The sequence below is a fragment of the Aplidium turbinatum genome, chromosome 2 (genome assembly GCF_918807975.1).
Source record: "Aplidium turbinatum chromosome 2, kaAplTurb1.1, whole genome shotgun sequence".
Taxonomy (NCBI): domain Eukaryota; kingdom Metazoa; phylum Chordata; class Ascidiacea; order Aplousobranchia; family Polyclinidae; genus Aplidium; species Aplidium turbinatum.
In genome coordinates, this window is record NC_137473.1 from 54,274,197 (window position 1) to 54,296,164 (window position 21,968).

General features: G+C 38.6%; 1 protein-coding gene across 1 annotated transcript in view; it reads left to right on the forward strand.

Moving 5' to 3' along the window:
• The first annotated feature begins 1,228 nt into the window (after nt 1–1,228).
• Nucleotides 1,229–21,968, forward strand: part of LOC145764431 (uncharacterized) — a 34,395-nt gene continuing 13,655 nt past the window's right edge. The window contains exons 1-11 of the mRNA XM_082576046.1: nt 1,229–1,444; nt 2,029–2,256; nt 3,906–4,099; nt 5,465–5,573; nt 6,101–6,253; nt 14,735–14,884; nt 15,627–15,819; nt 18,056–18,280; nt 20,575–20,822; nt 21,155–21,239; nt 21,616–21,870. Coding sequence (XP_082432172.1) covers nt 1,334–1,444; nt 2,029–2,256; nt 3,906–4,099; nt 5,465–5,573; nt 6,101–6,253; nt 14,735–14,884; nt 15,627–15,819; nt 18,056–18,280; nt 20,575–20,822; nt 21,155–21,239; nt 21,616–21,870 — 1,951 coding nt within the window. The 5' untranslated portion in view covers nt 1,229–1,333. The remainder of the gene's footprint in view (nt 1,445–2,028; nt 2,257–3,905; nt 4,100–5,464; nt 5,574–6,100; nt 6,254–14,734; nt 14,885–15,626; nt 15,820–18,055; nt 18,281–20,574; nt 20,823–21,154; nt 21,240–21,615; nt 21,871–21,968) is intronic.

Here is a 21,968-nt window from a genome sequence, read left to right on the forward strand (position 1 = left end):
TTTTGCCCACAAATTTTCACAAATAGAACATGTTGGCGTATTAGTATGCTATTGAATTTTGCTAAGAGAGAAATGGCCTCAGTATTTTTACACGTTAGAAGGTAATGTAAACAAAAAAGTGGCTGCGTTTTGAATTTGTTCAGTGCACTACAGTAGGCTAAAGGAAGCTGGAATACAAGTCCCCCCCCTGGTAACTCATGACAAAAACAGGACTCGACCAGGGTGAAACTACTTTACCTTTACTTTACTGTTCACACACTTCAATCCACATGTTTTGGTCAATTCCTCTTTGTCATGAGTTACCAAAGCTTGGGGGGGACTTGTATACCAGCTCCCAGTATAGTTATTATCACTATCATAGCTTTTCGTAACACTTGTAATTTCGCTTCACCCTTTTTGTGTTTGTTGTTGTTCCCATGAATCCAGATCAATGTTTGTTTGGTTGAGGGAGACTTTCAGCTGATCTTTTGAGATTTCACCGTAATAGTCAAGATAATAAATTGAAGTAATAGCTACAAAAAAAACTGAATAAAAATTGATGGTGCTACAAACTAAGGACTTCTCCAACACTCTAGAACAGTGGTTCCCAACCTGGGGGTCTGTGAGAAAGCATTTGGGGGTCCGTGATTACCATGATGCATTTTGGAAAAAAAACGAAAGGCGATCTTTTTATTTTCATTTCTCTCATTAAATTTGCTTACGTTGAAAAAGTTTCGGCATGGCACTTTGGGTCACCTTAATATTCAAATACTGCTGACATTTCTTAAACAATTCATTCATTTTCTTATTTGAGCAACTGTTTAACCTGCTATTTGCCACAGGAGTCATAGCAGCAATGCAATATGACACAGTACAGTAGTTGAGTAACATAATTATTACAAAAGTCAATATTATGTTATCTGAGTTTCAGGCAAAATTTGGGTAGGGGTCCGCAGACTTAATAATTTGTCTAAAGGGGTCCGTGACAACAAAAAGGTTGGGAACCACTGCTCTAGAAAGTGATCAAGTGATGAAAAAGACAGCAAGTTGCCAAATTATTTTATCACTTAATAAAGATTTTGTAACACTCCTTAAGTTTAATTTGAGTGTTAGTTTGTCTCTGATTGCCTATAGGTTAATACGCTTCAATTTTCTATTACCTAGTTTTTATTGTAGGACTTAGTTTGGTAGCCTAATGTTTTTGAAAAACTATTATTTAAAGATACTTTTTAATTCAATGTGTAAAACTGTTATGATTGAGTGTGGGTGATACGTATCTGTAGATTTAAACCAGTTTCCATAAAAGCCAATCCGTATTTTGCATTATCTGATTGAGTTGTAAACACTTATCAGCATGCTCTCTAACAAAAAGAAACGGAATAATTCTACTACATCTATGGCAACAAACAAGGGTTTGTTAAATGAACCTGGTGAAAACAACTGCTTTTTGAATAGTGCTATTCAGGTAACAATGTTAACTGCTACTTTTTTGATCATTGAAGTTCTGTATTTGTGGAAACTTAAAATGTTATAAATGTTCCTATTTAGTTGTGATAATTTTGCTCTGTTGTTAGAAGATGTATTTTGCATTGGCTATGTACATGCACAACTGTCGTTTTTTGTGGGAATTACCATAGTACTTCACAACTTGAAGTGGCAGCCTTTATCCCTGATTTTGTGATTATTAAGCAACATAAATTGATGAAGTCATAATATCTACCGAGACAAGAAATGATTGCATTCAACAAAAATGTTTCTTTGTGTTCTGGCATAGCTGTTAATTAATATTTAAAGGTTGGGTCAGGGCATTCTGTCTTGGCAATGCCGTGTACCATACGCTTTGAAGCTTCTGTTGAGTTTATCCCTCCTAATGGCTGTCAAAACAGCTTGGTATATCTTCTGTGAAAATATTTCTCTAATTTTTAAAAAATGTCTTCTTGTATATCATCTCATCTATTAATATATTATGTTACCAGTATACAATTTTAGATCTCCATGATACACACCATAATTTTTTTTTTTTTTCAAACATCATTTGTGTTTGTTTAGGTCTTATGGCATTTGGATGTGTTCAGAAGAAGCTTTCGCCAGCTCACTGGCCATGCATGCATGGGGGCATCGTGTATATTTTGTGCACTGAAAGATATATTCCAGCAGTTTCAATATAGCAAAGATCATGCTCTTCCACCTACTGTGTTAAGGAGTGCATTAGCAGAAACATTTCAACAACAAAATCGATTTCAACTAGGCCTTATGGATGATGCAGCAGAATGCTTTGTATGTTTGCATAATCATTTTTGAAACTTTATAACTTCATTTTTATTACTGTGTTTAGGCACAGTTTGGTAAAGGTGTGCAACTGTGCACTGCAGTGTGCAGGCATCATATACAAAACTTGAATTGACTTAGTACATAATTGCTAAAAAACTGGCTAAAAGACAATGAGCTTTAAATGTTAATATGCTATACAAAACTACTACTACTTTCTGAAATCTGATTTTTTGTGAAGTAATATGTGTCACATTCAGACGAGTTTGTGCGTATTTGCATGCACTTTTGATCCAGAATAATAATTTTTATTGCATACCAATCAATGTTTTTTTAAAACAAAGGATGTCAGACATTCAAGTAGAAACCAGCATTGAATTACTTCATATAGTTTTTGTTATTAATTTGATGTGTGGTGGGTTGGAGAACGTATTATTGAGTATTTGTTTTTATGCTTATTGTTGCTCATCCAAATCTAGCATCAGCTTGTATATAATCATAAATTGTCTAATTTTTTTGTTTCTTGAAAACTATTATCGACTATTGAAAACTATTCCTTAGTAAGTTATTTTTAAAGTTAATAACACAAACAAATATATCAAACAAGTCTTTATGAGTTATTTTTTGAGGAATGAAATGAGAATTAGAACCTTGTGTAGTTTTTGCTATTAGACAGACAATCGATAACAACTTAATAACATTGAATTGCATAATTCAAAATTAATACAGAACTGAGATAGATACATAATTTCAAACGTTTTCGGCAAAACTTTCTGCCCTCTTCAGGAAAATATCTTAAGTCATCTAAACAAAACAATTATTCGTGAAATGTTAATAATAAATGACTGAAATTCAATAAAACTGCACTGACCTGCGTACAAGCAACAACTGATGAACAAACACAAAAGGAGATGCCCCTCCAGCGAATAATTGTTTGTTGAGCCTGGGGTTGTGCTGCTTTATTTGGAGTGCCTCATGAATTTTAGTTTCAAACTCTGATTGACAGTTGCGAATTATCTTGAATGAATCTAATGTAAATTGGATGTTGGACATTCAAGTAGAAACCAGCATTGAATTACTTCATATAGTTTTTGTTATTAATTTGATGTGTGGTGGGTTGGAGAACGTATTACGTATGATATTGAGTATTTGTTTTTATTTACATTAGATCATTTACATTAGATTCATTCAAGATAATTCGCAACTGTCAATCAGAGTTTAAAACTAAAATTCATGAGGCACTCCAAATAAAGCAGCACAACCCCAGGCTCAACAAACAATTATTCGCTGGAGGGGCATCTTTTTTGTTGAATTTGTATTAGCTTACGTTTATTTTATGTTATGTTGTCCGCTCACTATCTTGTCTCATGACCACACTCCCGCATAATTATGACAGATTGCTACCACCTTTTGTGTTTGTTCGTCAGTTGTTGCTTGTACGCAGGTCAGTGCAGTTTTATTGAATTTCAGTCATTTATTATACGAATTAAGATATTTTCCTGAAGAGGGCAAAAAGTTTTGCCGAAAACGTTTGAAATTTTTGTTATTAATTCTGTGTGTAGGGTAGGGTTTAGGTTTTTTATAAGTTAAATGCATACAAAATAGATGAGTCTTTCGTGTAATGTGTAAACATATTCATTTTGCTTCATTTAATTCAGGAAAACATTTTGAATCGTATTCATTTTCACATTGGGAGCACTTCACATGAAGATGTATGCACAGCTCCTCATTGTATTCCCCACCAAAAGTTCGGCCTAACACTCGTTCAGCAATGCGTTTGTGCTTGTGGGGCGACTTCAGAACCTTTGCCTTTCATCGAGATGGTTCACTATGTCTCTGCCACAACGTTATGGTAAAAGTTTTTTGCATTAAAGCAATTTCTGCTTTCATACACAAGAAGTATATACGCTTTAGGATGAGCCTCTACCTTAATAATTTGATTAAACTACATTTTTTTTAAACATTTTCTTAATCTTATCCATAAAAGTGTTTATCTATTTATCTATTTTAGGATATATTTACATGGTCTTTTAATTTTGTATATATATATATTAGGGTGGGTCGAAATTTGGAATTTTTCTCCGATTTCATTGCTGCAAACTTTCTTTCTTGCGAATAGTCATAAAACGACATTCCTGAAAGTTTGAGCTTGATCGGGCATCGTCTGCATTTCCAAAAATTGCGATTTATAAAGGTAGCTGAAGCGATTTTTTCGAGGCTTGAAAATGCATTGTTTTTAATAGGGAGTTGTTTTCACTAGATTTGAAAACGTCATAACTTACTTCATTCTTATTGTAAAAAGATAATTTATGCGTCAACAGATTCAATATAATTAGGAGAATCCAATTCATTGTGTACTGACTTCAAAAAATGATGACGTCAGCAATGACGTCATTAAACAGTAATTTGCAAATAGCGATAAAACTGATAATCCTTCATGCTTTCTTCTAACTAAGTTATATCATAATGAATTGAACAATGAAAACTATTAATACCGTACTACAAAAAGTGCTCAATGCCAAGCAAAGCAGAACGAATTAAATCAAATTACAGTTACTAAATAGAATTCTATTTCAATATGGACGTTCCGACGATCCTCCTTTAGGTGAAACAGGCTGTCCAGGGTTTAGATATTAATAACTATATTTGATAATGAATTGATGTAGTATGTACTTTCCAAACATAAACATCATGTTGGTACTTGATGACGTAATTGATGACATCATGCCATGTTATGTCATGATACATGCACATCACAAACATGACTGCAATGCTTCACTGGTGCTGTCCTAAACTTTGTCAGTTTCCTGCATAGGTCATGGCTGTTGCACTTGGTTGACCTTTATTAATTTGATGCCAACTTTTCGGTATTTCTTGATGTTATTTGAGTTATTTCAGGCTGGTTTTCCATATAAAGCCGTGTTTTAAATCCGTCATATATATTTTACATTCTAAAATATTTCACTGTTGTAGGTCATTTCTTAATGTTGAAAAAATGTTATGTAACATCAAAATTTCTCTGGGGTATATCAATTTGTTAGTTAACATGTAATTGTGAGTTGATACTTTCATCGAGGGAAGAGTGTTTTGATTATGAATTTTTAATATCCAGTTGTGCTGTACAATATATCCGGCACTGCATTAATCACTTATTCGTATTGTGTCATACGAGTGGCGTTGTGTCTTCATAATTGAGACTCGTCTGTTTGATTGACAGCGCGGAGAACGAGGTGACCACTCAGAGGTACGGAGCGTCTGCAACGTCGGAAATGTTTGGTGGCTTGGTCAGAGTGGCCAGTGGTAAGGGGGACATACGTAATTGCTCGGTAAGTTTCAAATCTTAGTACATGTAATAATGTTTAGCATGTCCAGTGAGAGCTAGGCATGACGCTGCTGTGAAGGTCATGATCGGAACGAAACGGAAACCACCAGGCAGTCAACAATCTGGTTCTGATCGCAACGACATAGCGTACGTGATCATAGCACAAGACCTTTTGTTCGACAGATCAAATCAGGGAGTTTTGCAAAAAAACAAAAAATAAACTGTCCGACAATTTTTCTGTCACAGCAGCAGTTTTTAATCTAGTCAATCCTTTTTAACGCAAACTATTTGACCTTAAAAATGTTTTTAGTTTTTTGCTGTAAAGTTTAATAGTTAAGGGTGCGAGCAATTTTCCAATGCTCGCTTTGGGTGTTTGGTTGTAAGTTGTGTTGATTGATTACTTTTTTAATGCACTGGCTTTAAAACTTTTGTAAATCAATAAGTTCAATTAGCAGGCAACAGCTTGTCCATGGTATTGCGTTAAATTTTCGTCATTCAACATTGAATAAACAACTGTTTGGTAAATTGCAGAGTGGCTGCGGCGCTCAGACCGAGATACGAAATGTTCTGATGAACTGTCCTGACGTGGTGTCCATTGGAATAGTCTGGGACACTGACGAACCCGAAGTGAAGCACATTATAGATCTGGTTCATGCTCTGGGGACTACCTTGCGTCTTGCACATGTACGTAGTTGGTGCTGCCCTCTAATTTTCTATTGATTTCTTGAACCATTGAGAAACCGATCGCTACCAGTCTACCACTGATCAAAAGTAACCGATCTTTTGGAAAATATTTATACCAGCTTGTTATTCTGTAGTTTGTACAGTTTTTCTTATAGTACATACTTTGTTATTACGGTTTTCCTTATTATGGGGTCAAAGCTTTACCTCAAATCTTACTAATTCACACCTACACATGCTTATTTGGTGAGCAACTAAGTTACAAAACCATGTCTTTTTGCATTGACTGTTTTGTTTGTGCACTTCATTTGCTTAACCAGCGTTGGTCGGGATTGTAGGAAGACGCACAGGCTCCTACAGTTATTTATTTGGTTAGCAAACAAAATCATGTTTTTTGGCCTTGGGTTGCAAAATTCCCGGGAATTTTCAGAGCTGAAACGTTCCATGGAAATTTTGGGAATTAACGGGAATTTTCAGAAACTTTCAAAACAATCTTAATTTGATGTTGAAACAGGAAAATAATGGCCTTATACTGTTTGAGTACTACGTATAACTAAAATACTTAAGAACACTTTTCAGTATTCAACATACAAACACATGGTTTAGTTTAATAAATCCAAAAATGAGTCATCACCAATCTTTTTTTTTCCAAAGAAAAACAACACTGAGTCAGTATTACAATACTGAGTCAGTTACAAAGTCGTTGTTCTAGTTCAGTGATTCCCAAACTGTGTCCCGCGGCACACTAGTGTGCTGCCACAGATTCTCAAGTGTGCCGCGAATCTTTTTGGAATTTTGGAAAAGAGCTGTATAAAACAAGCATATGCGACTTAAAAGCGCTCCAACTGCTTCAATAGATGATAAATAAGCACATGTGATGATAAAACCAACTATGGCATTCCCGATAGAGTAGGGTAATTGCCACGTCATAAACAGTAATTGAAACAGTAATTGGACCAGCATTAGCCGTTGTTGTTGATGAAATGTTTGGGTAATGCTTCCCCCGAAAAAGTTAGAGTTCCGTTGTCAAATAACATAATTTCAAGAAGGATAGAAAATAAATCAATAGGTTTTTTTCAAGTCTAAACCTTAAACCATTTGACCAGGTTAACACTCACAATTAGCATTTCAAAAAATTATTTTAATATAATTTATGTTGTGGAACCGGTTTTCTTCCATTAGGAGTCATCAGCACAACTGAATCAAAACAAAAATATTACAGTAGCAGGGAAATATCAACACAACTAGCCCAAAAATTTTTTTTGCGTGTGGCTCAGATTTTCAAACTGCACATCACATTATCTATCAATGTCCTGTATACCGACCACAAGATAGACATGTGGACCTAACAACGCTCGATGAATACACAATCCATTGGCTGCTGCGCCTGGATGTAACAACGTGATCTGTGGCGGCCTCAAACGCAAGAAGAAGAACTCATAATTTACAAGAAATCATTCCGCAAATCATGAACACATTGTCTGGACTTCAGCTTGCACTGCAACATTACTTCCCACCATTTGGAAGCAATGAATCAAGCAATCTTTCTGCAGAAGCACAGCTCATTGATTTACGAAACGACCCGTTTTTTCAAACGCTGTTTCCACAAAAAAACTTGGATGAGTTTTGGCTGTCTGCTTCCAATCCTATTCCATGATCGGTGCAAAAGCAATCAAAGTTATATTGCCATAAGCATCCATGGCTATGTTGTGAACATGGTTTTTCTGTTTTGACTGAAATTAAAAGCTGTAAACAAGAGAGACTGCTTAGAATTGACGATGAAATGCGGGTATGTTTGTCAACAATGCAACCTCGTTTCAGTCGTAGTAGGCATCCTTCCATCTTTTCAGATGATGGTAGCACTCTGGGTACGGCAGCTTCTCATATGGCTCTGAAGTCCAATCCTGGCGTGGCAGTCTCGTCCACAGTTTGGACATATGAAATCAGAGGAGTTCTGAGGCTGCTGTCTCTCTTTTCTTCTTTGTCTTCTTTCCTCTAGTTGCTTCCTCCGCCTCGACTGACCCTTTGCTAGACCCGCACTGACTTCGTAGCGCCATCTGTTGCGATTTGCTGCGATCAGTTCCCAGCTGGCAGGGTCTATGTCAGTCTGCTTCAGGTCTCGTTTGCAAACGTCTCTGTAACGCAGTGCGGGTCGTCCTACTGGGCGTTTCCCTGTGGCAAGTTCACTGTACAGAATGTCCTTTGGAATGCGCCCATCCTTCATTCTGGATACATGCCCCAACCAGCGTAGACGTCGCTGGCAGAGGAGAAGGTGTATGCTCAGGGAGCAAGAACGTTCCAGAACAGTGGTGTTGGGTATTCTGTCCTTCCAGGAAATACCAAGAATGCGCCTCAAGCAACGAAGGTGAAAGCTTTCAAGGCGGTTTTCTTGTCTGGCGTAAGTGGTCCAGGACTCACTACCGTACAGCAGAGTACTAAGAACACACGCACGGTACAGTTTGAGTTTTGTGTTGTCAAAAGATTATTGTCCCACACTCTCCTCCCGAGTTGAGTCATCACTCCTGCAGCTCTGGCTATCCGTCTGTCGATTTCCTTATCTAAGGACAGGTTGCTGGTGACCGTTGAACCAAGGTAGGTGAAGTGGTCTGTCACTTCGAGCACTTCTGGTCCTATGGTGATGACAGGTGGCTTGGGGACATCTTGGCCCATGACTACTGTTTTCTTGATGCTAATGGTCAGTGCGAATTCCCTACAGGCGTGTGCAAACTGGTTGAGCAACTGCTGCAGCTCGTGCTCGGCGTGTGCTGACAGTGCTGCGTCGTCGGCAAACAGCAGTTCTCTGATCAGCACTGTGCGAACCTTCGTCTTGGCTCTCAGTCGGGCCAGATTGAACAGTTTCCCATCACTGCGGGTGTGTAGGTGGACATCTTGTGTGGAGTGACCGAATGCAAACTTCAGTAACAGAGAGAAGAAAATCTCAAACAAAGTCGGCGCAAGAACACATCCTTGTTTCACACCAGACCGAATTGCGAAGGGTTCAGAGGTCTCCCCGTCGTAACTGACCACACCCTGCATGTCCTTGTGGAAGGAGATGATGATGCTAAGCAGCTGTGGAGGACATCCAATCTTCTGCAGTAGCTGAAACAGGCCTCTCCTGCTGACAAGGTCAAAAGCCTTCGTCAGGTCAATAAAGGCGATGTATAACGGCCTCTGCTGCTCACGGCATTTCTCTTGAAGCTGTCGTACGGAGAAAATCATGTCTGTTGTGGACCTCTGGGCGCGGAACCCGCACTGAGATTCAGGGTAGACCCTGTCGGCCAATACCTGAAGGCGCCTAAGGACCACCTTGGCAAAGACTTTTCCCACGATGCTAAGCAGAGAGATGCCTCTGTAGCTGTTACAATCAGTGCGATCCCCCTTGTTCTTGTACAGAGTAATGATCTTGGAGTTGCGCATGGACTGCGGTACTTGGCCCTCTTTCCAACAAAGACGCAGTAGCTCGTGCAGTGGTTTTAGCAGGATAGGTTTCCCACACTTTATGACCTCGGCTGGAATGTTATCCTCTCCCGGTGCTTTCCCACTTTGCATAGAGTCAATGGCTTTACTCAGTTCTTCTAAAGTAGGTTCTGCATCAAGCTCTGCTATAACAGGTAAATCTTCAATGTTGTCTAGCACTTCTTGAGAGACTGAGTTTTCTGTGGAATATAGTCCCAGGTAATGTTCCACCCAGCGTGCCATCTGCTTGTTCTTGTCTGTAAGGATCTCGCCAGTCGATGCTTTTAGGGGGGCACACTTTTTGATTGGTTTTCCTGTTGCTTGCTTGATGCCCTCATACATTTTTCTAATGTTGCCACTAGAGATGTAAATGCAAAAAAAACGAACCGTTTTTTTTAAAAAAAAACGTGTTTTTTTTCAAAAAAAACTTGAGCCAAAAAAAACACTCGTTTTTTGGTTTTTTTTGTTTTTTTTGTTTTTTTTCATATTTTTCTGGAAAAGTTGCAATTTTTTTGCAATTTACAGCTTAGTTTCATTATAGTGCTCTTGAAAAACATTAAATTACTAAAAATAGTTTTATTGGTGTGCTGAAATTCCTAAGTGTTTGTGCTTGGCAGCATATGTTCTTGCATAGTCCTATGAGGACCTATGTTGTTTCGCTTTTTTCTTCATTCTCTGGCATGTTTGTGGCAGTAGACCTGACAAACATTGAATTAATGAAATTTGATGCATGACATAATGTAGATGAGTTAATTTCTTTTTCCTTTTATGGAAGTTAGCCTATGATGTTAGTATACTGTGGTAGCCTACTGGTTATTCTTGTACACACTCAATGGGTTGACGAAATTTTGACAAAACAAGGTGGCAGTATTCAGTACACACATTTACCTTGTTTGTGGACGTGGTAATTTACTAATGCAAGCTATTGCCAATAGCTTGTTTAAACATGTTTTGTAACTGATAGCTTGCCAACGATGTATATGCTTTATAAATGTTGAAACAGAAGTATTCTTTCCGTGTGTTGTAAGATCTTGGATTGGACACTTCGTCATTGATGCTTCTTGCAGATTATTTGGGACATATAATGCAAGAGACCTTATCACTGATATTTTTAGCTGTCAAAAGTTAGTGCATTTGTCAGAAAAGGTTTAGGTTAATGTTCCTTTCAAATGCCCACCACCCATGTTGACTATTGCTAGTAACTACCATTCTACCAACCTTGAATGAAGAAATTTTTCCTTTAAAGTGGAGTTTTTCAGCACTGCTCAGTGCTCAGTGTTCACATAGTGAATAAATGCTTTATAATGCTTTTCCTCACAAGAATAAAGTTTTACCCATATTCCCACAATGCAGGATAAAGATACAAAACAAACATCAAAGATGAAAACTTATTTTATTTGAGAACTACGCCTACTGCTTTTTGAGATAAAAAGAAATTGACCTCTTGTCGTTACGCACCAATAAAACCATGATGCAAACTTTAATTTTTTTTATTGGGCAGAGGAAAGATTGACGAAAAGTTAGGCAAAAACAAAAAAAGTGCTAAAGTCTCAAAGTTCTGCAAACTAGTTTAAATTGGATGGATTAAGTGCAACCATACTTCTTTTAAACATGTCTATGACAGCACAATGGTGTGATTAAGGGGAAAAAAGATGACTATGACATCATAAAGGAGTGTTGAACCTCTTCAGGGAAAATAAAAAAAACATCAAAACGTTTCCATCTTTCACTACATTTAAATGTGATTTGGGCTAAAAGTTGGGACTTTAGCACTACACTGCTTTTGCCAAACTTGTCATCAATCTTTCTTCTACCCAATTATTTTTTTTTTTAATTTACGCACCATGGTTTTATTGGTGCGTAACGACAAGAGGTTAATTTCTTTTTAGCTCAAAAAGTAGTAGCCAAAACTTGTTTTAATATTCATAAACAGATAGCCCAACCCATAAAACATGGGAGTAGAGCTAAAACTTATGTAAATATGTTGAGCGGTTCTTGAGATATGGCCGTTTTTCTATTGCTCCTTATCTATAAAGCCACTTAGTGGCTAAGGTTATTTCACTTATAACTCGAGAACCGCTTGTGTGATTTTCATCACGTTTGCACCAAATGCACATCAACTGGAACAATCTCTTGACGTTGTACTGGTAATGGTGTGGTGTGCTGGGGAAAAGTGCCTTTGTGAAGTAGAGAAACAGGACCCTGACCACCTAGTCCTAACGTAACATGCCCATTAACCAAAATCCCAGATGGCTTCGAAACTGTACACGAGTGTGGTACTGCATTTAACAACTGGCTGAACCAAATTACAGACAATACTTGAGATGTGCCAACCATAGGACACTGTGTTACTATTTGAGTCGATGAGAAACCTTTATGGCTCGTGTGTTGAGACTTGAGAGACATATTGTCTCATTTGAAAGATGTTATACGAGTTATGAGACTATTTTTTTGTTGAAAGAGACGCTATTGCAATGAGTTTACCCTAATTGCTGCATATTGTGACATTTAATAAAAAAATAGGTAAAAAAAACAAAAAAAACAAAAAAAACGAATAAAAAACAAAAAAAACGATAAAAAACAAAAAAAACGAGCTCGTTTTTTTTAAAAACAAAAAAAAACGTTTTTTTACATCTCTAGTTGCCACTGTCTGATGCAAACTGGATACGTTCTGACAGCAGAAGCCAGTGGTTGTTTGCACAGCGGCGTGAGGTTTGCTGAGCTTTGTGTCGGGCGGCTTTTAGGGCTTGTAGGTTCTGACTGCTCGGGTTTTCTTTGTAGCTGAGCAGTGCTTTACGTTTCAGGTCGATAATAGGTTCCAACATAGAGATGTGTGCTTCAAACCAGTCTGTGTTCTTTCGCTTCTTCTCTCCATAGGTCTGGACGGCTGCACGGTGGATGGTCTTACTCGTTTCAGTCGTATATGTTCGTATAAACAAGCACATCCATTGCATTAACATGTGAAAATAATTTTCTTTAAAGCAACTTTTCTTCTCTTGTAAGTGTGCCGCAAGAGTTTTATAATTTTTCTAGTGTGCCACAAGCTGAAAAAGTTTGGGAACCACTGTTCTAGTTGCTGCCGGTTAGCATCTTCTTCTGCTCGACTTCTTCAGATGATGTAGGCTTACTACAGTACTACAGTAATGACTGTGCTGGCAGCGTCATCGACTTCAGAGTCAACTTCAATTGAGTTGACTTGTCTTCACAGGGCTCAAACAATGCCAAGCTCGACCTGACTGATACTAGTTTTTCCACCCTTTCATTTGCAAGCCTATTGCGGACCTTGGTGTGAGTGTTCCCAAATTAATACTGACCAGTTGCGCTCAGAAGATGCTGAGGTGGGTGGAATTTGTAGAATGATAGAAGCAATGGGGGGAGATACGGCTTCAGAGCTACATAGGCCCTTCCAGCCTTCCACTATGTAGCTGCAGAGATGTGTTGGGCTGAAGACTAAACACCGACCCCTTTCCACAAACCATGTTTGGCGCGAAACTTGGCCGAGCTAGCCAGTACTTTCCCTTCATCAAGTTCAAGGTGGCGTGCAAACGTGGATATCGCTTCATACGCAGTGTTAATATGCTCGTCATCTAAGTCCTCTCCACGACGCTTAGGGTTTATCATATTTGGTGCAGCATGAATTGGTTTCATGGAAAACTCTTTGTAAACGCCTTTTGAGGATGAATAAGGAGTCTGGCATCTTAAGCGGTCTCGCATCGATCACGTAAAGTTATGTCGCAGTGTTCTACAAGATCGCTAATTACGAGAGGTTGGTGAATAAGGCTCCTGGTATTTTTTTCAAATATTGAAAAATTATGCATAAGCCCCATTCTTAATTAACACTAAATTAGTGTTTACAATTAAAGGAAATAAAAGGTTAAGACAAGTTTATAATATTTTTTCTGGTTCATGAAATATTTAACAAATGTTTTAAACATAATAAATGCCAAATTTGAAAATTCCCAATATTCTTGTGTCCGTCAAAATTTCCGGAAAGTGTCCAGTCCAGGGAAGTTTCCAAAATTTTCGGAAACTTTCCACCCCTTTACAACTAAACAAAACAGTCAATTCAAAAAGTTTTTGCATTGGCTGTTTTGTTTGTGCACTTCATTTAGGTGATTCTACGTAAAGTAATGATTAACTGGCGTTGGTTGGGTATGTAGGAAGACCACACAGGCTCCTGCAGTCCTACAGGTTTTAAGCGTTCTTACACTTTATGTTTTATTAGCGCTTTTGTAATTAATTCTTAAATAATTATAATTGTGACGTTTTTGTCAACTGTCCTCAGGCTATTCCACACAAAGCTTTACTTGATCTTGCTTTGAATATGTGACGATTCTAATGGTTATCGTTAGCTCTATTTATGTGGTATCCTGTCAGCTTTGATGATCTCGAATGGTGAGAGCTTTCTCATAATGTTCGTAAGGGCGCGGTTCGACACCGCTCAAGCGCACGTGGCTGTGTTAATCCAAGGCACTTAATCATTGGTGATTGCCTTCTTTGCCTTCCCGTTCGCTTAATTTAAACCTTGAACCACCTAGCATCAGTTCATAAACGGCAAGCTGTACTGGAAAGTTGAGCCGTTCTAGTTTGTTGGCCCGTCTTAACTTTAATCCAAGCTTACGTCCTGTTTCAACACCACGGACAAGCACAGCAACAGTCCTAGCGGTCATTGCGGTTGAAATAAAGAGCTGCTAAGGTTTTCTGGGCACCTTTTCACAAACGCTTTTATCACAAGCCAACCAACCAATTCACATAACAGAAGCCTTTTATTTCATGTCGTATCAATGTTACTTGACGTATACTCAATAAGAATAACTAACCTTGACGGCGTACAATGGTATCTATAGGTCGTTTATTGCGTGTTGGTTTTTAAGGTTGATGATTCACCAGGTTCACACCATTCATATCCTGGCCTATTGAGTGCATGAGTGAGACGAAATCTTACATGACCTTAGCTGTACCTGCTCAGGCTGAGAGCTTGAAATACGTTTATTTAAAAAAATTGCATTTATTTCTTTTTGTATGAAGCTGTTCCATACCGTGGTGGACGACAAAGCAAACAACCTGGAGCTGTATCTTGTTGGAATGGTATGTTACTATGGAAGGCACTATTCCACATTCTTCTTCCACACCCGGCTGAGAAAGTGGGTGTACTTTGACGATGCCCAAGTCTCCGAGGTGAGATCATATTAAGCTTCAAACCGGTTTTGAAACCGTGCCAGTGAAAGATATGTATTCCATCTATAGTACAACTACGTACTGCATTTTTAGTTTTACAAGGTTTTGCTATTTTTGTTAATTGTGGTGGCCTTCGCTTGTTACATTTGGTACCGTACTTTTTACCTTTTTTATTACCGACTAAACGTTAAGCTTTTTTGTGGTCACTTAGTATTTTTGTTGGTTTTATGCATGCCATTTGTTTTGGAATACGGCCAAGGCAAAGCTATCTTCTAGTCAAAGCTATAATGTTAATATGTTATGTTCAATGCTTTCTCGGTAGCACTTGCCTGTTTATAACTGGTCGATTTCACTCAACCTCTTTAAATCACTTTTAAACGTGAAGTGGTCTTGGAGTAGCTTCACCTCTGTTGATACTTCACAAGTCAATTGCTTGCCAAAGCTTACGAGTCATTGACGGATCCGCTACTACATATTCACAAGTACAATGGTGTAGCCATTAATCTCACCTCTGCCATGACCCTTGCTGTTACGCACACAGCAAATCAATCGTTTTTTTAACGTCTGCAGACGCTGAATTAATGTAAAAAACGGTTGCTTTGCTGTCTAGGTATGACTGCAAATTGGTCTAATCAAGCTCATGTGAGTGTTATCATTGGAAGATCAATAACTACAACAATGCCTTCGTTTTGTCTGAAAAACACTCATGATCATATCCAACGGTGTTGTACCAACTTCCCAGGTCGGGAAACGTTGGAGCAACGTGGTGTCGAAGTGCATCAAAGGCCATCACCAACCTTTGCTGCTGCTGTACGCCAACCCCAACGCCAATCAAGTATCGGTGGCTACTGCTCCGAAGGAAGTGACCATGCTACCTGGCTATTCTAACTTCCACAGTCGCCAATTAATCGACGATCCACTACATGAGCTAGCTGGTATGTTGACTTGATACTTATTCTGACAAAAAGTTATGAATACTGTATTGTTATAAAAATTAGTCGTTTTGTAGTTGTTTTTTTTTAACAAGGAGGTTGGTTACCGACAAACTTATCCCTTGTCCCCTATCTTGTTAGGAGCCGTGTTTCGTTGGATGATGTGGTGTTGTGGGTGTGGCTGATGTACTGGAAAATGTAGCCAATGGCTGTATTAGCAAGCTTTGGCTAAATCTTCTAAAAATTGTATAGGAGATGTGCATTGTGCACTGTGCACAACACAAAATTCTACAACTACACCTACGTCTGGTAAAGTAACAATGTGATTTGGGAAGTCTTGTCATAACCTAGTGGCATATGCCGCATGTTAAAGTAGCAAAATCTGAATTTTTATTTTTGTTATTTTCCTGAGCGATGGTGCAGGTACTAATATGTGCTAAATAGTTAATGGTATGCGGCTGGTAAATTTTTATAACCTGAAAAACAGTCAAACTTATTTTCAAACTAAAAAATAAGTTTGCAATTTTGTGCGTTGTGTCGATAATAAATTCCTATCTGTATGCAGCCTTTTTTAGGAATTGATTTAGATTGTTCCGTGTGCTATTAGGTTGTATTTTGGGTATCGCCTGTTCTACTCGGAATGGCCCGTTTCGGTGAGTCCAATTCGGTGAGTCCGATCCCTATTCGGTGATTTTTTCAATTTTTTTTTTAAATTATTGGGTACCGTAGCCTAATTATCATTGCCGTTTTAGGGTTAAGGGTTAGAGGTTAGGAACTCACCGAATCGGACTCACCGAATAGTAGCAGACCCGTTCTACTAGTTATGTTTGAAGTGCCACTTTAATCTCCAATGTGAGATGTTGTTCACTGACTACGCGTTTGCTTCGTAGCGTTCTTATTTGCTTAAGCGATGTTTACTCAGAGTCAGAGATATACAACTCTAGTTTACATTCTTGTGCATATTACTATGACATGAATCGTGTGTAAATGCACCATATTTTACGCTGTAAAGAAAATAGCGACAACTGATATATGGACAATTTATAGCCTTGACTTGCTGATGCGACTATGTTACATGTACGAAATAGGTGTATTAGTCGGGTTTTGCACACCTACCCCATGCCCAGCTAGTATTACAACTTTACTACTAAATTTCAAGTATCAACAAATCGTTTTAATGCAACGTTTTCTAACGTTGATTTTACGTAAAAAGCGTTCATTCACTGTTAAAGGTTGTTGCTTGTGGTTGCGAGCCGTCTGATATAGAAATGTAATTTGTAAACGTAGCCAGTTAATGTTGGACAAGCCAGTGCAGCTGCAGAGGTTTAACTACATCAGCTTCTTGTAGTAATGATTCCACACAGCAACAGCTTGGAGGGCTATCAACTATTTATTAGTGTCGATTATTTATTTATGATTTGTTTTGCTTCTGATTGACGTGTGCAAAGAAATTTCGTCGCAGCCTATTTTGATTAGGCTATGATATCATCAGAATATATGGTTCAGGTGAGGCCGTTGATTGACACCAAACTATGGATTTTGGGAAACAAGTTAGAAACAACCACGCCAGATGCAAAACTGACTAATATTAATAAAAAAATTTGGTTTTGAAGTATCAACTTCTAGTTTACTACTTCAACAACTGCTCGTAAACTCTTTTAACGCTTTTAAAGTTTTGCTGGGCCCTATTTATCAACTAGCTGGTCTATCGCAGACTGCAGCTGCGCGTTGCATTGTCAGGTGCTTTGTTGGTTGGTGCGAGGTTTTATTATTATAATTTAATAGCGATATCCATTTATTATATTTATGCTTAATGGTCTATCCCTATGTAATGAAAGGTCTAACGTGATAGTAGATGGCTACTTGTTAGCCTTGTGACTGAAACAGCTTTTACTGTTACTTTTGTTTTCAATTCAGTTTAAACTGTTGTTTATAATTATATTCTTTTCTTATGCGCGTAGCACCATTTCGGTCTGTGTTACATGCTTTGTCATAACGATATCTGTTGATGATATTTGCTTTCAATAAGCTGTAGGAGACCTCAAACTTCAGAATCGATTTGTATCTGAACGTGATTGAAGTCTGACGTGAAAGCAATTGGTTTACGAGTAGCCGCAAATCACTAGCGATATGAGTGAGAATAATTTATTTTATGTTATGGCTGGTATTTTCTTTTTCGTTGTGGACACCTAAATTTTGTAGGAAACGAAAGTTGTACATTAATTGGTGACCTTTGCAGAGACTGACTCCTTCAGTGGTGAGGGCGAGGTACCTAGCGTGGCAGACGAAGAAAATTCTGGAACAGAATCCATGCAGCTTGCAGTTACTCAGACCCCGAAGAAATCCGCAAAGACCAAGTCTCCATTGCTGTCAGTTCATAGAAAGGCACACGACACACCGGGCAAGAAAGAACAGAAAAAAAAGAAAAAGACCAAAGACAATTATCTTGACAAAGAGCCGACAGGTGAGACAAGACTTGCACCAATCTCAATTCGTTTTCCCTCCTTTTATTGGGCGATCAACTAGTTTTGTTCCATTCGCTTTGTTTTATTGCATCACATCATTTGTTCCATCACAGCAAAACAATTCGTTTCATAAAATTCAATCAAAAGTAGATGTAATAAGTGATTTAATAAAACGTAGCAGCACCATTCCATAGTCCATAGTTCATAGCAACAAAAAACAAATGGAACACTTTCCCGATACCGGGAAGAAGGAATTGCCACGTGCAATATCTGCAGAACGAATTTAAAAGATCCTCTCCCCATTGCCGCATGTTGACTGTAGCGCTAACCTGCTATAAAAACTTCAGTGTTTCGTCATTTGAATTTGTTGTTTTGGTAACTTGACCATGATCATCTAGTAATAATCTGCCATCTCAAGTTTGCGAGTAATTCATTGTCTAGGGCAGTGGTTCCCAACCCTTTTGACCTTGCGGCACCCTATCAAAGAGATAAATAGTTTGCGGCACCCTGGCAAAACTGGATCAATTTTATGAGGTTTCTGTATTTCAAATAACTATATGAAATAACACAAAATGAGTTGTACAGTATAGCGCGCGTAAATAAATGTATTTATTTAAAAGTCAGTGTGAAATTTGAGCTTGATTTCTTGCACAAAGTCCCTTAGCCCTTAGAAGGTTGGGCTCCTGGAGTCTTGCTCAGTTTGGGGGGGGGGGGGGGGGGGGCTGTCGATTCTTCTTATGGTTTAGGAGTGATATCTCTGTTATTTTTTAAGGCACGGTTTCAAAATTTAGGATTCACTTTGTAAAATTATTCACGCTGAGCATATCCGAAAATTAAAGCTATGTGAATTTTAGAACTGCTAATACACGTTGAAATGTTGAGGTGACTTATGACGTTTGGATTATTTAGTATTTTTTGGTAGAGTAATGAAGAACATGCATTGCAATGTTGTGATTAAATTTTTTTTACATAATCTCAATTTGAATCATTTAATTAACGAGACATGGGCCAAATTAATTACTTTCATCCAGCTGGTGGGAAAATTTTGAACAATAGAATATGAAATATTTCAGAGGATGTGCTGAGAAATGCCTTATATCTCTTAATTTATAACCTTTATTCGCTCAAAATTTCAGCTCTATAATGGTGAATAAAAGTTCGGAAAAGTCAAAAAATCTCGTAGTCGCAGCCTCAGTGGTTTTAGAGATACAACTGTTGATGCAAAAAAGTTGAATTGACAGCCCCCCCTAACCTTCAAAGGGTTAACATCTGAGGGCACATTCGATAAAGCCACCCGCATTTCATCCTCGACTATAAGCAGTCGTTCTCGTTTTTTAGTTTTAATGTTCGTTAATACGGAAAATCCACTCTCACATAGGTATGATGTGGAAACTGCAGCAAAAGTACAATAGCTTTCTTTCTAACGCAAGGATATTCATTTTGAATTTTTATCCAGAACTCGTCAAATTTTTATCCAACATAAGTTTCCAATTTTATAATGTTTCGCAAACAATCGTGCAATTTTATAATCGTGCTGGTTCACACAATTCGATAATATCCATCACTGCAATTTGACTTTGTGCGCCGTGAAACGCAAAATAAAATCATGAAACCTGGCGATAATGATGCGTTGGTTTTGAATCTTTATCCTCGGACTGACAAAGCCTTGATAGGTTATTCCTGGTAGTTTCGCATACTTGTGGACTCGTGGAGGCTCTCGCAAGGCCGGTTACCGAGATTGGCAGAGTGAATTTTTCCGATTGTTGAAGTGTTGTTGCCGGGGAATTATTCCATCCATTAGGTGCCGCTGAATCTAGAGCAGTCCTAAAAATGCGTTGCTCAAGCGCACACCCCGAGAGTCGAACCAGCGCCGCGTGATCTTGAGCCGGGCGCGTAACCACTGAGCCATCGGGGCGGACGTTTTTTTGGAAAGAACAGCAACGAGTCAAAATCTTTTTTACGTTGTTTTTCCTGGGCGAGAAAACAAAGGCTTACCGCGGATTAGAGTTAAAATAAATAAATAAATTCCGCACTTAACGGGTTAAAGTTAAAATAAAGATTGGGCCACAGTATTGCAATATCTCGCGGCACCCTTGAGCATTGCAATTGGCACCCCAGGGTGCCGCGGCACCCCGGTTGGGAACCACTGGTCTAGGGATTCAACCACTAAAAGATAGAAATCTTTGACGATGGAAAATATAATTTGATTCTTTGGTCCAAAGTTTTCAACCAAGACTTTTATGTACTTGTTTACAAGGTATGTGGACACGACAGCATTTGATTTTAATTTCAGAAAATCCTCGACAACAAATTAAGTCGTCTCCTAATACTCAGCGTCATCAAGTGGTTAAAGGGTCACAGCCGGCCTCGCTAGAGAGCGCCACAAGGCCTGATGAGATTCGCCCTCGTAAGTCCGCTTTCCAATGGAACTTGGCGGCGGACGACCAGACCCAAGGAAACAGTGCCAAAGTAGGCCATTATGTAGAGCCACAGCCGGCCAACTGGACCACGTACCAGCCATACAACCACCAACTGTTCAAGGTGCTTTTGTCGTTCGTAGAAGCGTGTTTTTTATTTTTGTGAGTTTCCTCCATATGTTACCTGTGAAAGTGTAACCCCAGACAGCACATCAGTCGTTTTTTTACATTGATCCAATGATCCAACGTGTACAGACGTTGTCTCGGATGGTTTTGCTTCGTGCTACAAGTTGCCTTGACATACCAATGTGTTGTAAAGGAGATTTTGAACCAGGTGATTAGTGATGCCCTCATTTCATAGTTCATGTGTTGCGTAATGCGTAGTGGTGGTGAGAAGAAACAATTAGAAAAAAGAGAAAATTTTCTACTTTATTACCTGACTTTGTAATTGCTCAGGAAACTTCAAAGAATAAGAAAGCAGCTCCATTTCTTGAGCGCGGTTCAAAGGAAAATTCAAGCAGAAATTCTCTCGCGGTGAAAGGTGTGGCACTATAGGTTTAAAAATCCTGTCTTGGAAACATTCTTGTGCTGTGGAAATGTTATTTTTACCTTTTTTTTTTTTATAAATTGTAAAAACAAGTAAAAAATCTGGCAAAATTGCATAGGCTAAAGCTTTAAAATTGGCAAAAAAGCTCGTCGTCGTGTGAGCCTCTGAGGCCGAAGGTCTATCCTTTAAAACTGATTTTCAGCTAAGACTGGAGTAGCTTGGTTGGTCATTGTTTGCTAATCTGAATTTGCTGACTTGTGACATTCCAAATTTCGGCTTGCTCAGTTGTTACTTGCTCCACTGCAATTTGCTCACTTCATAATTGCTGACTTGTAGGAGACTCCTAAAAACTTGCCTTTAAATTGCGCAGCGCGTGACTCCAAAGGCATGGCTACCTTCTGTGTGACCGCTAAGGCCCCTCCCGTGCAAAACACCAGTGAATATAGACCAGATGCGGGTGTCCCCCAGGAACGCACATCAAGTCCCACCCCCTCCTCGCGGCCGGTAACCCAATCTCGAGTCCTGATTGGTCGCCGATCACCAAAAGGATGGAATTCTTCACAAAGTTCTGTGTCTTTTTCGTCCAGCATCGGGAAGTCTTCACACGGAGAAGCCCCCTCTGCAAGTAGGCTGGGTGAAGTGAGATAGACAAGACGATTTTGAAAATACTTCAGAGTTGCGAAAATAGTTGGAGATAAATTAACTTTAAGTACCGGTACAAGC